Raw genomic sequence first — 13,695 nt, 5'->3', positions numbered from 1 at the left:
TGCTGCGGTTGAGACTGAGTCTAATGTCCTAGGCATCAGGGAGATGGCACTCAGAACTCGTGCTGTGGCGGGACTTCAGAGGTACTGCAGCGGTGTCGGTCCTGTGGTGTCAGTCGCGTTGTTGCACTTCATGAGGACCACAGCTCCTGGTGGAGGCAGCGGCACCAAGTCAGACAGCGATACCAGTTCTGATGCCACTCTGGAGTCGATGCACTTGTTTTCTTCTTGGTTACACCAGAACTCACTCTCAAGGGCCCAGAGACTGGACTGGGCACCGTTTGGTGAGTCAGGACTCTCAGCGAGAGAGCCTAGGTGCTGGCAGATGAAGTCTTTGATGTCCCTGAGACTTCTAACAGGAGGCAAACTCAGTTCAAGCCATTGGAGATCCTCAGATAGCAGGATGTAGAACACAAAGTCCCATCCTTTCACTCCCAGGGCAGAAGCAGCAGGCCAGCACAGCAAAGCAACAGGAAGAGTGGCAGTCCCTCCTAATGCAACTAACTCCTCTTCCTGGCAGAATGTTGACAGTCCAGAAGTGTTCTGAAGTTGTGGTCTCAGATGCCAAATACATATACTCATTTCTTCCTTTGAAGTAGGCAAAGTTCAAAGAAAAGTACTTGTTGTGCCTTTCCTACCCTGGCCCCAGACACACTCCAGGGGGTTGGAGACTGCTTTTGGTAATGACAGGCACAGCCCTATTCAGGTGCAAGTGTCTGCTCCTCCCACCGCTCTAGCCCAGGAAGACCTATCAGGATATGCAGGGCACACCTCATTTCCCTTTGTGTGACTGTCTAGAGTGAATTCACAAACAGCCCAGCTGTCATCCTGACCCAGTGTATTCCCCAGCTAGGCAGAGGCACAGATTGGTTAAGCAAGCAAATGCTCACTTTCTAAAAGTGGCATTTTCAAACTTACAAGTTAAAAACCAACTTCACCAAATTATGTATTTTTAAATTGTGAGTTCAATCTCCATATCTCTATCTGCTCCCGATAGGAAATTACACGTAAAAGGTATTTCACGGCAATACCCATGTTAACCTATGGGAGAGATAGGCCTTGCAATAGTGAAAACGAATTAAGCAGTATTTCTCTATCAGGATATACAAAACACACCAGTACATGCCCTACCTTTAAAAATACACTGCACCCTACACATGGGGATGCCTTGGGCCTACCTAAGGGGTGACTTGTATGTAGTAAAACAGAAGGTTTGGGCCTGGCAAGTAGGTACACTTGCCAGGTCAAACTGACAGTTCCAAACTGCCCACACAGACACTGTAGTGGCATGTCTGAGACATGTTTTCTGGGCTACTCATGTGGGTGGCACAATCAGTGCGGCAGGCCCACTAGTAGCATTTTGTTTACAGGACCTGGGCACTTGTAGTGCACTTTACTAGCACCTCGGGCCGCCGCAAATCTGAAGGGGAGTGGAGGGCGGGGAAAGTGAAGGGAGGAATAAAAAAATAATTTAAAAAATATTACTTGTTCCCGTCACTTCCGCCTGCCGCCTCACTCCGCTGCTTTTCTTCTGGTGTCACAGCACATGCTCCCCAGTAATCCTGGTGCTGCTCTCATGCTAAAACTAGCATGAAAGTAGCATTAGGGTTGGTCTGAGTAGCTTGGACTGCCACTCAGACACCTCCCTGGGGTCTGTGCAGTTTCTCCAGCCCGGCTGTGTAGCACAGCCGGGTTGGGGAAACCTAAGTGCGCATGTGTGTTTGGCCACACTCAGACGGCCGGGCCATAAACACATGCGCAATTAGTGCACAGATTCCACTACCCGCTCCCCCCTCCCATGAACAAGTTCCACCCCTCCCTGCACCTGCTGATGGCTGTGCCAGCAGCTGAAAGATAAAATGATAATGAAATATAATTTTATCTTTCAGCTCCTGGCTTAGCCAGAGGGGGCAATGCTCCTTCACCATTGCAAAGGAGCCACCCCTGTTTACTAGGAACTTACTAGTAAAACAGATATGCCAATAATGGATAAGCCAATCACAAATCCAATTTAGACAGAGAGCACTTGCACTTTAGCACTGGTCAGCAGTGGTAAAGTACCTAGAGTCTTAAAGACAACAAAAACAGGTCAATAAAGATAGGAGGAAGAAGGCAAAAAGTTTGGCGATGACCCTGCGAAAAGGGCGAGGTCCAACAGTTTTTTTTAAACAAATAAAGCACTGCTAAAACCTCAAAAATGGTACTGCTCGGAATGAGGAAGAGGCTTCACAAGGACTCTGGTTGTAGAACTTGCTTCCCATGTACCTGTGCACCAAAATGGCCCATTCTGCTTTTTTGGATTTTCTTTGTTACCTTCGCTCTTAGCTAAGTAACAGGAGGATGACAAAGCTGAGTTTTTAATTTTTAACTCATTAACATATTCACTGATGAAAGAGGTGCGCAGCTTCAGCACACAGGCTATTGAAGACAGCCGGGGGAAGCAAAGAATAAAGTAAGAAATTAAAAATAGAAGATTAGTGACACTGCTTGTGGCTGAGTCAAGACCTGGTGACCATATGCTCAATATTTGTTGCTCCCAGAGTCATCTCACATGTATTGTTTATTCTGGGATGTGGCCACAACACGGACTCTGATGAGGTTGGCTGAATTGTTTGTGAGGCTGTCAGACATCAACGCTTCTCTCCTCAGTTTCACCAAGTCAGTACATACTGGAGAATAAAGCATCACTGCTAATTATAAATGTAGAATATTCGAGTAGAAGGTAAATAAATAATTTCCAATTTTCTTTTATAACTAATGCTTAGTGGAAGCTATGTTCGAAAAAGTTATGATTACATGTGATTTACAGGGTAGAAGGTACATACTTTTATCTTACACTAATACATACGAGTCTTGCTGTCCCTTATTAATGCGCGTCTTGCTTTACCTTATTGATGTCTTGTGGAATGTATATCGACTCCTGGAACTAGTTGATACAGACTAGAATTACCAAATTTACGAAATCATCAATTTTGTTTTCCACAGAGCAATGCTGATGACTGCCTGTGACGTGTCTGCAATAGCAAAGCCTTGGCCAGTGCAGCAGCGGGTATTTATTTGTTGACAAGCAAGGTTTGCTTGTGTATGTTTATTGTAAAAGTAAAGAGTGGTGAAAAAGCTGCGTGTTAATTGTTACTTGGATGGGCTGTGGTTCAAGACCATAGTATTTCGCAAAAGGTTACATTGTCCCATCACTGCCACCATTAGGTTTTGGTGATGGGGCTTCAAGTAATCCTCTACGCCTCACTCACTCGAATTCCTGCCCTCCGGCCTCCTATCACTACCCTGTTCTACACATGCTTCCTGCTCCTGACTACCCTTTCACCTCCCTCACTACCCATTTACCTTTCTTTATTTGATCTCCAGCTGCTTGTTCTTCCATCTCTCTGTTTTCCATCTGGTCACTTATGTCCTACTCTTGTCACCTATATCGTCTACCTTGCATTCCATCTCTGCTTGCTCTCCAATTTCACTGCTTCTTATCATCTCTTTATTCTTCTTGCCTCACTATGGTTTCATCCCATCTCCTTATATGCCTCCATCCTCACTTGATTTCCCATCCTACCTTTGTCCCATACATCTGTCTATGTGCTTCTAACTTCTTTTTCTGTCACAGTGCTCCCCAATCCCTTTTTTCCCTTCTTAACTTGTGTCTTAGCCTTGCTCACCCGTGGATGCTCTGTTCCTGGTTTTGCAGGCATGCCTTGCAGAAATAGATTCTGCTATAAATTAGAGCTTGTTTCTTCATACATGTGACCCATGATACCTGTAAATGGTAGGGTGGCTTCTTCTAGAACATACAGGAGTTGTACTCAGAATCGTGATAATGGTTATTACCATCATAATCCAGCACTGGCAGATTTATTTACGCCAGGGAAGACAACCAAACAGTATAAGGCTTGGGACAGTGAATATACAAATTAATATGTTGAAGCAATAGCCTCTCTATGATCTACTGTGCCCAAAACGAAAACATGCATGATTTTTTCCCCATTGTTCCTTTTCACTTTAAAAAAATAATGTTCGATGGCATGTGTGGCTGTAGATATACATGCTTTGCATAGCTCTGCCATCTGTTGTTGGGCTCGGAGTGTTACAAGTTGTTTTTCTTCAAAGAATCTTTTCGAGTCACAAGATTGAGTGACTCCTCCTCTCAGTGATAGTGCACATGGGCATCGAGTCCTCTGCTAGATTGTTTTCTCTCCGCTGTCAGGTTTGGATGTGTATTCCTCTTGCTCGGTATTTCTTGGCTTGATCTACTCCGAACTCTTCTTTCCGCCTTTCTTTCAGCTATGGTATTGTATTTTTCGATCGAGTATTCTCTGTCTAATGCATTCAAATAAAATGTCTGCATCAGTGGTGGGTTTCACTGCCCTTCGGGGCACCAACGGCAGTCTCAGGCCAACTACTCCAAGTGGTTCGAGAAATGCAGGGCTATTGAAAAGCACTACATTTCGATTTTGCCTTCGATGACATTCGAAATTCGCGCACACCGATCATCATCAGGTGTGTAATATTTGCTTGTCCCTGGACCACAGGGAAGAAACCAGCGATGCCTGTCGATCTTTCCGCTCCAAGAAGACCCTATAAGACCAAAGAGCACATTGATTAGAGATGTCATTGAAGACGCTGGACAACACCCCTGATATCTTCAGGGAAGATCATGGGCAGAGGAAATCCATGAAGAAGAGGCTTTTCCCATAGGAAATTCAGACTCGGATGTTCAATCGGACATCGAAAGCCATCGTCTTACCACAGCACATCCTGAGTACTACCTGAGCACCCATGTAAAGACTTTAAAGAAGCCACATAACATGGTCATCGATCCACCACTGCCTTCAGGCCATGGTCGGATCCAAAAATTACATTCGGATGCCTCACCTTCGGGCTCGGCACCGAAAATATTCAAGACAAAAATGTCTTTGGCATCAACCTCTGGCTCCACACCTCATTCGGCAATGGGATTGAGTTGAACCTTCGACCCAAGTGTTTCAAGGTTTTACCACTTTGGGCAACAACCGCTCCTAGGGTATCCACAAAATGTTTAGCGGTAGTTGCTCCATTCCTCAGAAGACAACATATTCATGTTTTCCCATAGTTGGACGATTGGCATATTAAAGCCAATACCATCCAACAATGTCAGAAACATACTCAGTATGCAGTAAGCCTTCTACACAGTCTGGGATTTACAATCAACTTCCTCAAATCCCATCTCCAACCCTTACAGACACATCCTTATCTGGGAACAATTTTCAGTAATCTCTTAGGGTTGGCATATCCAAATCTAGCACAGATTGGAGCTTTCCAAACTCTTCTGTCTCAATTACAGGAGAACCATACTTCCACAGTCAAACTAGTGATGTAGTTATTAGGGATGATGGTTTTCTGCGTTGCCATCGTTCCTCATGCTAGACTACTCATGTGTCCATTACAGCAGTGTCTGTTGCATCAGTGGTCTCAGTCACAGGGTCATCATCAGAATCTAGTGTTGTTTGACTGCCAGACTCACACCTCTCTGCAATGGTGAAATCCCACCAATCTTTCAAAAAAGCAGCCCTTTCAAGACCCTGTGCCTCAGATCACTCTCACTACAGATGCATCACTGATAGGTTGGGGAGCTCACCTCAACAACCTCACAATACAAGGCACATGGGATCCCATTCAACAAACTAATCAGATCAACTACTTGGAGTTACTAGCAGTCTTTCTAGCGCTCAAAGCATTTCTGCCAAACCTCTCCCACAAAGTGGTTCTAGTCTGTAGAGACAACATGACAACTATGTATTATATGTAGAAACGGGGGGAACACACTCATCTCAATTGTCCCTTCTAGCACTGACAATTTATAAATTGTAATTCACAATCACATTAACTTATTGGCAGAATATCTCCCAGGTATGGATAATAATTTTGCAGTCAACCTAATAAGGATGCAGCAACAAGTCCACGAATGGGACCTCCACCCACAGGTACTTCACCAATACTTTCACCTCTCGGGAACACCAGAGATAGATCTCTTCACCTCCATAGAAAATTCTAAATGCCAAAACTTTGCATCCAGATGCCCACACCCTCAGTCCAAGGCTCTTTGGATGAATTGGTAAGGGATATTTGCATACGCTTTTCTTCCTCTCTCACTCATTCCATTTCTGGTTCACAAACTGAGACAAACATCACTCACCATGATCCTTGCAACCCCCACATGGGCACATCTACCTTGGTACACAACACTATTGGATCTGTCTGTGGTTCCCCACCAAAAACGTCCCAACAGACCAGACCTTTTGACTCAAAAGCAAGGTCAAATCAGACATGGAAAGTTGAATTTTAGTGGCTATCACTTCTCTACGACGTGTAAGTGAATTGCAAGCTTTCACGTTAGAAGAACCCTTTTTCCAAGTACATAAAGATAGAGTAGTCCCCCGGCCGAACCCTACATTTCTCCCAAAATTAGCTTCACCATTTCTTATTAACCAAACAGTTGAGTTACCTATTTTTTCCCAACAGCCAGACTCAGTCGCAGAAAGAGCTTTGCACATACTAGATGTTAAACAAGCTCTTATGCATTACATTGACAGAACTAACATCTTTAGAAAATCTAAACAGCTTTTTGTAGCATTTATAATGCCTCACTAAGGCAATCTAATTTCAAAAAATGAAATAGCGAGATGGATATTCAAGTGTATTCAAACTTGTTATCTAAAAACCAAAAGACAATTACCTATAGCTCCTAGAGCACACTCTACCAGAAAAAAGGTGCTTCTATGGCCGTTTCAGGAAACATTCCAATAGCCGATATTTGTAAGGCTGCCACTTGGTCTACACCACACACATTCACTAAGCACTATTGTGTATATTGTGTAGATGTTTTAGCTCACCAACAAGCAAATGTTGGCCAGGCAGTGCTCAGGACACTTTTTCAAGCTACTCCAACTCCTACACACTTGTCACTGCTTACTTAGAGGGGACTACTGTACAGTCCATGCCAAGCATGTGTATACAGCCACACATGCCATTGAATGAAAAATGTTACTTACCCAGTAGCCATCTGTTCGTGGCATGTAGTGCTGTAAATTCACATGCGCCTTGCGCCCTCCCCTGAAGCCTGTAGTCGTCGAGTAAAACTCTTCTACAATTATTGTACATATGTGTTCGGTGGCACGTGTAGCTTCAGATACACATGCTGTGCATATCGTGCCATCTAGTGTTGGGCTCGGAGTGTTATAAGTTGTTTTTCTTCGAACAAGTCATTTTTCGAGTCACGAGATCGAGTGACTCCTCTTCTTGGTGATAGTGCGCATGGGCATCTACTCCGTTGTTAGATTGTTTTCTTTCCACCGTCGGTTCGGACGTGTTCCCTCTCACTCCGAGACTTTAGATTCGGAAACTTTATATTCGCTTTATTATACCGTCGGTATTATTTCAACCGCGTTTGCATCTGCAATCAATCCGAGAGTACCGTTGGGATCAAGAAAATGCCCTTTCGGGCACTTGCGCCCTTCTTGGGCCTGTTCAGGCCTACCATACCACAGCCTGATGGATCGAACTCCATTCCGATTCTGTTCTCGATGCCACGCAAAATCCCCTTATACTGACCAGCAAGTGGTATGTAATCTTTGCCTTTCTCCTGAACATCGAGAGGAAGATTGTGAATGTTGCCGTTCGTTTTGGTAGAAAAGACACTGCATGACCGAAGAGCAAGAAGACGTGAAATGGCGTCGAAATATACCAAGTCCACCAACACCTTAGAGGAGGAGCAGGCACAGATGGCTGTTTCGATTCAAGATTCCGACTCCAACCCAGGATCAAAAGAAGACAGACAACCAATCACAGCGGCTCAGCATGTGAGTACACCTGCCCCTACACCCACTTCCAAAAAATCTACCAAGGCCTTGGGTGCATCACTGCTGGAAAGCAATTGGTCCCACGTAAAAGAAATTTGTCGGCGACCACTCTCGGTTTGGCGCTGAAAAAGGCCAAGTCACCCCATCAACAGGCCACACCTGTTTCGGTGATGGAGTCGAGCAAAAAGATGAGAAGCTCCACCTCCAAGCCGAGCCGACGCCTACAATCTTCGGATTCAAAATTACAGCGTCCGGCTTTGGAACCGAAACCTTGGCTGCTATCATCAGGACCGAAAAAGCTCGGCACCGTTTCGGAGCCGAAAACATCCTTTAAAACAGAAGAGACAGGACTTTCAAGCTGTTTAAAGCATATGACCAAAACAACCAGTGAAAAATCCTCAAAGGACACAAAAACATCAGAATATCAAACAGAGGAATCTGATATCCAACCAATTTTGGAGGCAATGGACAGTAAACAGAGAAGAATACATATCCATAAGGAGACTGGAAAAATTATTGCTTCTCCACCTCCACAGACTAAAAGGAAGCTGGCATTTCAAGAGACTCTTGATACTGCTCCGCCACCAGCAAAAATGTTCAAAGAAAGGAGAAGCCACTACCTCTCCTGCTTTCTCCACCACATTTGCCACAGCTTTCCTTTTCTCCACCACCTACTACCGCACCACCACTACCTTCACCATCACACTCCAACACTTACTCCCAGAGAGATACAGTGGACCCTTGGGACTTGTATGACTCGGACCCTATACCATCCAATGATCCCAATCTTTATACTACTAAACCTTCACCACCAGAGAATAGTACAGTTTACACACAAGTCATATCTAGGGCAGCTGCATACCATAGGGTTCAAATGCATACAGAACCTTTGGAAGAGGATTTCCTTTTCAATACATTATCCTCTACCCCTCTACCCATGCTTACCAATGCTGCCTGTTATGCTTAGAGACGCAGATGATATATTCAAAGAACCAGTCAAGGCTAGGGTTCTTACTCCAAGAATTGATAAAAAATATAAGCCTGTACCAACAGACCCAGTCAACATTACGCAACAACTGCCACCAGATTCCATTGTGGTCATTGCAGCCAGTAAACGGGCTAATAGCCAGTCTTTGGGGGAGACCACCCCTGACAAGGAAAGTAGGAAGTTTGATGCTGCGGGGAAAAGGGTAGCTACACAAGCAGCTAACCAATGGCGCATTGCCATTTCCCAAGCTCTGTTAGCAAGGTATGACAGGGCACACTGGAGTGAAATGCAAGAATTCTTGCAGTGCCTAGCCAATTAGCACCAAAAGAGAGTGCAGCAAATTGTTGAAGATGGACTGGCTATTATTAATAACCACATTAGAGCTACCCTAGACTTGACTGACACTGCAGCTAGAAGTATCAATACTAGCGTAACAATCCGACGACATGCATGGCTAAGGTCCTCGGGTTTTAAACCCGAAATTCAGCAGACAGTGTCTAACATGCTTTTTGATAAACAGCATCTATTCGGACCAGAAGTAGATACTACTATCAAGAAACTTCGAAAGGATTCTGACACTGCAAAAGCCATGGGAGCTCTATATACCGCACCTTTTCGGGGTTCCTTTTGGAAACAACAGTTCAGGGGAGGCTTTAAACCCCACACTACAGTCGGCTTCCACCTCCCATCCAAAACAAACGCAGCAGTATTATTCAAAGGGGTCATTTAGAGGCTCTTACAGAGGGCAAAACTTTAGAGCCAGAGGAAAGTTTACTGCCTCAAAAAATGCTACCACACTCACAAAACAATGACTTCATAAACATCCCACAGTCCCACACATCTCCTGTGGGAGGAAGACGGCAACAATTCCACGCTCGCTGGCAAAACATCACCATAGATCAGTGGGTACTTTCAATTATCCACAATGGTTATTGTCTAGAACTCATCTCTACTCCACAAAATATTCCCCCTCGTTCTCACAGACTCTTTCCAGAACACACTGTTCTATTAAAACAAGAAGTACAATGTCTATTACTAAATGGGGCAATAGAAATGGTTCCAATCTCACAGCAAGGAACAGGAGTATATTCACTATATTCTCTTATACCAAAAAACAATGGTACTCTCAGACCCATCCTAGATCTCAGACCTCTAAACCTTTTATCCTGTCGGAACATTTTCACATGGTCACTCTACAGGATGTTATTCCCCTACTACAAAAACACGATTACATGACCGCGTTAGATCTCAAGGACGCCTACTTCCACATTCCCATACATCCAGCTCACCGCAAATACTTAAAGTTCGTAATATCAGGCAAACACTACCAATTCAAAGTACTTCCCTTCTGGATAACAACAGCTCCAAGGTTTTTCACAAAATGTCTAGCTGTAGTAGCAGCTCACCTTAGAAGACAACACATACATGTCTTCCCTTATCTAGATGATTGGCTAATAAAATCCAGCAATATTCTACAGTGTCAACAACACACTCAATGCACAATAGATACTCTACACACATTAGGGTTCACAATCAGTTACCAGAAATCTCATCTTCAACCAGCACAGGTTCAACCTTATCTAGTTGCGATTCTCAATACTCAAAAAGCATTAGCCTCCCCAAATCCACAGAGGATGCAGGCTTTTCAATACCTCATATCACAAATCTGCGTCAATCAAATTTACACAGTAAGATTTATCATGAAACTATTGGGAATGATGGCATCATGCATAGCAATAGTACTGCATGCAAGACTAAACATGAGACCACTGCAACAGTGTCTCTCACAACAATGGTCTCAGGCACAGGGTCAGTTACAGGATCTAGTGTTATTAGACCACCAAACGTACAATTCTGTGCAATGGTGGAATCACAACATCTTAACAAAAGGGCGGTCCTTTCAAGACCAAGTGCCACAGACCATAATCACAACAGATGCGTCAATGACAGGTTGGGGAGTTCATCTCAACAACCTAACCATACAAGGGGAATGGGATTCAACACAATTAACTTATCACATAAACCACTTGGACTTGTTAGCTGTGTTCTTGGCCATCAACGAATTTCAACCTCAGATCACACACAAGACAGTCTTAATAAAAACAGACAACATGACAACAATGTATTATCTGAAAAAACAAGGGGGGACATATTCATCCCAATTGTCCCTTCTAGCTCAAACAATATGGAAATGGGCAGTTCACAATCAGATTCATTTACTAGCGGAATACATCCCGGCGATACACAACCAGTTAGCAGACCTTCTAAGCAGGACGCAGCAGCAAATACACAAGTGGGAGATTCACCCACAGGTACTTCAACATTGCTTTCAAATGTGGGGAACACCAGACATAGATCTTTTCGCAACAAGCGAAAATGCAAAATGCCAAACCTTCGCATCCAGACACCCACACCCTCCATCCAAGGGCAATGCTCTGTGGATCAACTGGTCAGGGATATTTGCTTACGCTTTTCCCCCTTTCCTGTTAATTCCATTTCTGGTGAACAAAATGCGTCAGACCTCTCTCACGAGGATACTGATAGCTCCCACATGGGCACGCCAACACTGGTACACAACACTCCTGGATCTGTCATTAGTGCCCCATCGCAAACTTCCAAACAGACCAAATGTTAACACAGAACAAAGCTCAAATCAGGCATCCCAATCCCAGTGTACTCAAGTTAGCGATTTGGCTCCTGAAGTCATAGAGTTTGGATATTTACACCTTCCATTAGAATGTATGGACGTTCTAAAACAAGTAAATGAACAACTAGACAATGCTATGCAAATAAGTGGAAACGTTTTGTATACTACTGCCAACCTGAAAATATAGATCCACTTAAAGCATCAGTACAAGATATTGTGCGCTATTTGGTTTATTTACAAAAGGAAAACTTAGCTTTTTCCTCTATTAAAATTCATCTAACAGCCATATTAGCATACCTACAAACCATACAACATACTTCTCTATTTAGAGTTCCTGTGATAAAAGCATTCATGGAAGGAATTAAACGCATTATTCCACCCAGAACTCCACTAGTTCCTGCATGGAATCTTAATATTGTACTCACAAGACTAATGGGACCACCATTCGGACCCATGCACTCCTGTGGCATTCAGTTTCTCACATCGAAAGTGGCTTTCTTAGAAGCAATTACTTCATTAAGAAGAGTAAGTGAAATTCAGGCATTTACTCTAGAGGAACCGTTCTTCCAAGTATATAAACACAAAGTAGTACTTAGGACAAAACCACAATTTTTACCTAAGGTGATTTCACTGTTTCACATTAATCAGTCAGTGGAATTGACAGTCTTCTTTCCACAGCCAGACTCTACTGCTGAAAGATCTCTACACACTCTTGACCTTAAAAGAGCTATAATGTACTACGTTGACAGAACAAAAGATTTTAGGAAAACAGATCAACTTTTTGTTGCTTTCCATCCACCACATAAAGGTAATCCCATTTCAAAACAAGGATTAGCTAGATGGATTGTGAGATGGATTCAAACATGTTACCTTAAAGCAAAAAAGCAGCTATTAATAACTCCTAAAGCACATTCCACTAAGAAAAAGGGTGTCTCTATGGCATTCTTAGGGAACATACCAATGGCAGACATATGCAAAGCTGCCACATGGTCCACACCACATACATTCACAAAGCATTACTGTGTGGATGTTTTATGAAAACAACAAGCCAATGTTGGACAAGCAGTGTTAAAAACATTGTTTCAAACCACTTCAACCCCTCAACCCCTACAGGCTAACCACCGCTTAATTGGGAGGAGAACTGCTTTTCAGTCTATGCACAGCATGTGTATCTACAGCTACACATGCCACTGAACGGAAAATGTCACTTACCCAGTGTACATCTGTTCGTGGCATATAGTGCTGCAGATTCTCATGCGCCTGTAGTCGTTGTAGTACTCATTTGTATATATATATGGACATCTTATTTACGTATTACATATAGTAGTTGTACATACACATTCTTTCACTCTTTCACTCCTTCCTATACCCTTCTTCAGGAAAACAACTTGTAACACTCCGAGCCCAACACTAGATGGCAGGATACGCACAGCATGTGAATCTGCAGCACTACATGCCACGAACAGATGTACACTGGGTAAGTGACATTTTCCATTTACACTGCATGGACATCCTTTTTTTATATATATACTATATATATGTATATATATATATATATATATATACATATATATGTATATATATATTCCTTATCTCACCCCCCTGTGGGAAAACAATCGATGCACACTATTATCGAAAGGAGGAGTCACTTGATCTTGTGACTCGAAAAGACTCTTCGAAGAAACACAACTTGTAACACTCCAAGCCAAACACTAGATGGCAGACTTATGCAAAGCAAAGCATGCAAAGAATGTGAATTGACAGCACTACATGCTACTTACAGATGTCTACTGAGTAAGTAACATTTTCTCTATTCATAGTCCTTGGTATTCTGAGATTGTAATATCAGACCTAGGCAACAGCCTAAGTACTGCATCCTGCTACAGCAAGACCTTGCATCTAACTCTAGGGACCTATTGTAATGAGTTAAGGTAGTGTAGACTGTTACAGCTAGGTCTTATGTCTGACCTGAGAGACTTTAGTAATGGCCTAAGGTACTGCAGCCTGCATCAGGAAAATACTGATTTCAGCTTTTATAAACGCAGAGGGCATGCAAATGTAAATGGACACATTTCAGAGACGGTTCATTGTGTCTTTATTTAAATTGTGATTTTTTGCAAGTGCTGAGTTTGAGAACATTAATTAATTGGCTTGATCAGGTAACAAACACATTCTTCCAGAGCCAATGTGTCTGGCTTGCATTTTCAGTTACATTCCAT

The 13,695-nt window shown here is 43.2% G+C and overlaps 1 protein-coding gene across 8 annotated transcripts in view; it reads left to right on the top strand.

The window, feature by feature from the left end:
- The window catches only part of PDE5A (phosphodiesterase 5A), a 639,000-nt gene that overhangs the window by 582,746 nt on the left and 42,559 nt on the right, over window positions 1-13,695 (top strand). For all 8 annotated transcript variants that reach the window (XM_069230182.1, XM_069230181.1, XM_069230180.1 and 5 more), the window contains one exon: window positions 2,983-3,046. In XM_069230182.1, the coding sequence (XP_069086283.1) occupies window positions 2,983-3,046 (64 nt within the window). The remainder of the gene's footprint in view (window positions 1-2,982; window positions 3,047-13,695) is intronic.

Source organism: Pleurodeles waltl, chromosome 1_1, assembly GCF_031143425.1.
Source record: "Pleurodeles waltl isolate 20211129_DDA chromosome 1_1, aPleWal1.hap1.20221129, whole genome shotgun sequence".
Taxonomy (NCBI): domain Eukaryota; kingdom Metazoa; phylum Chordata; class Amphibia; order Caudata; family Salamandridae; genus Pleurodeles; species Pleurodeles waltl.
Note: the sequence above shows the minus strand (reverse complement) of the source record. Positions and strands in the feature narration are given on the sequence as shown.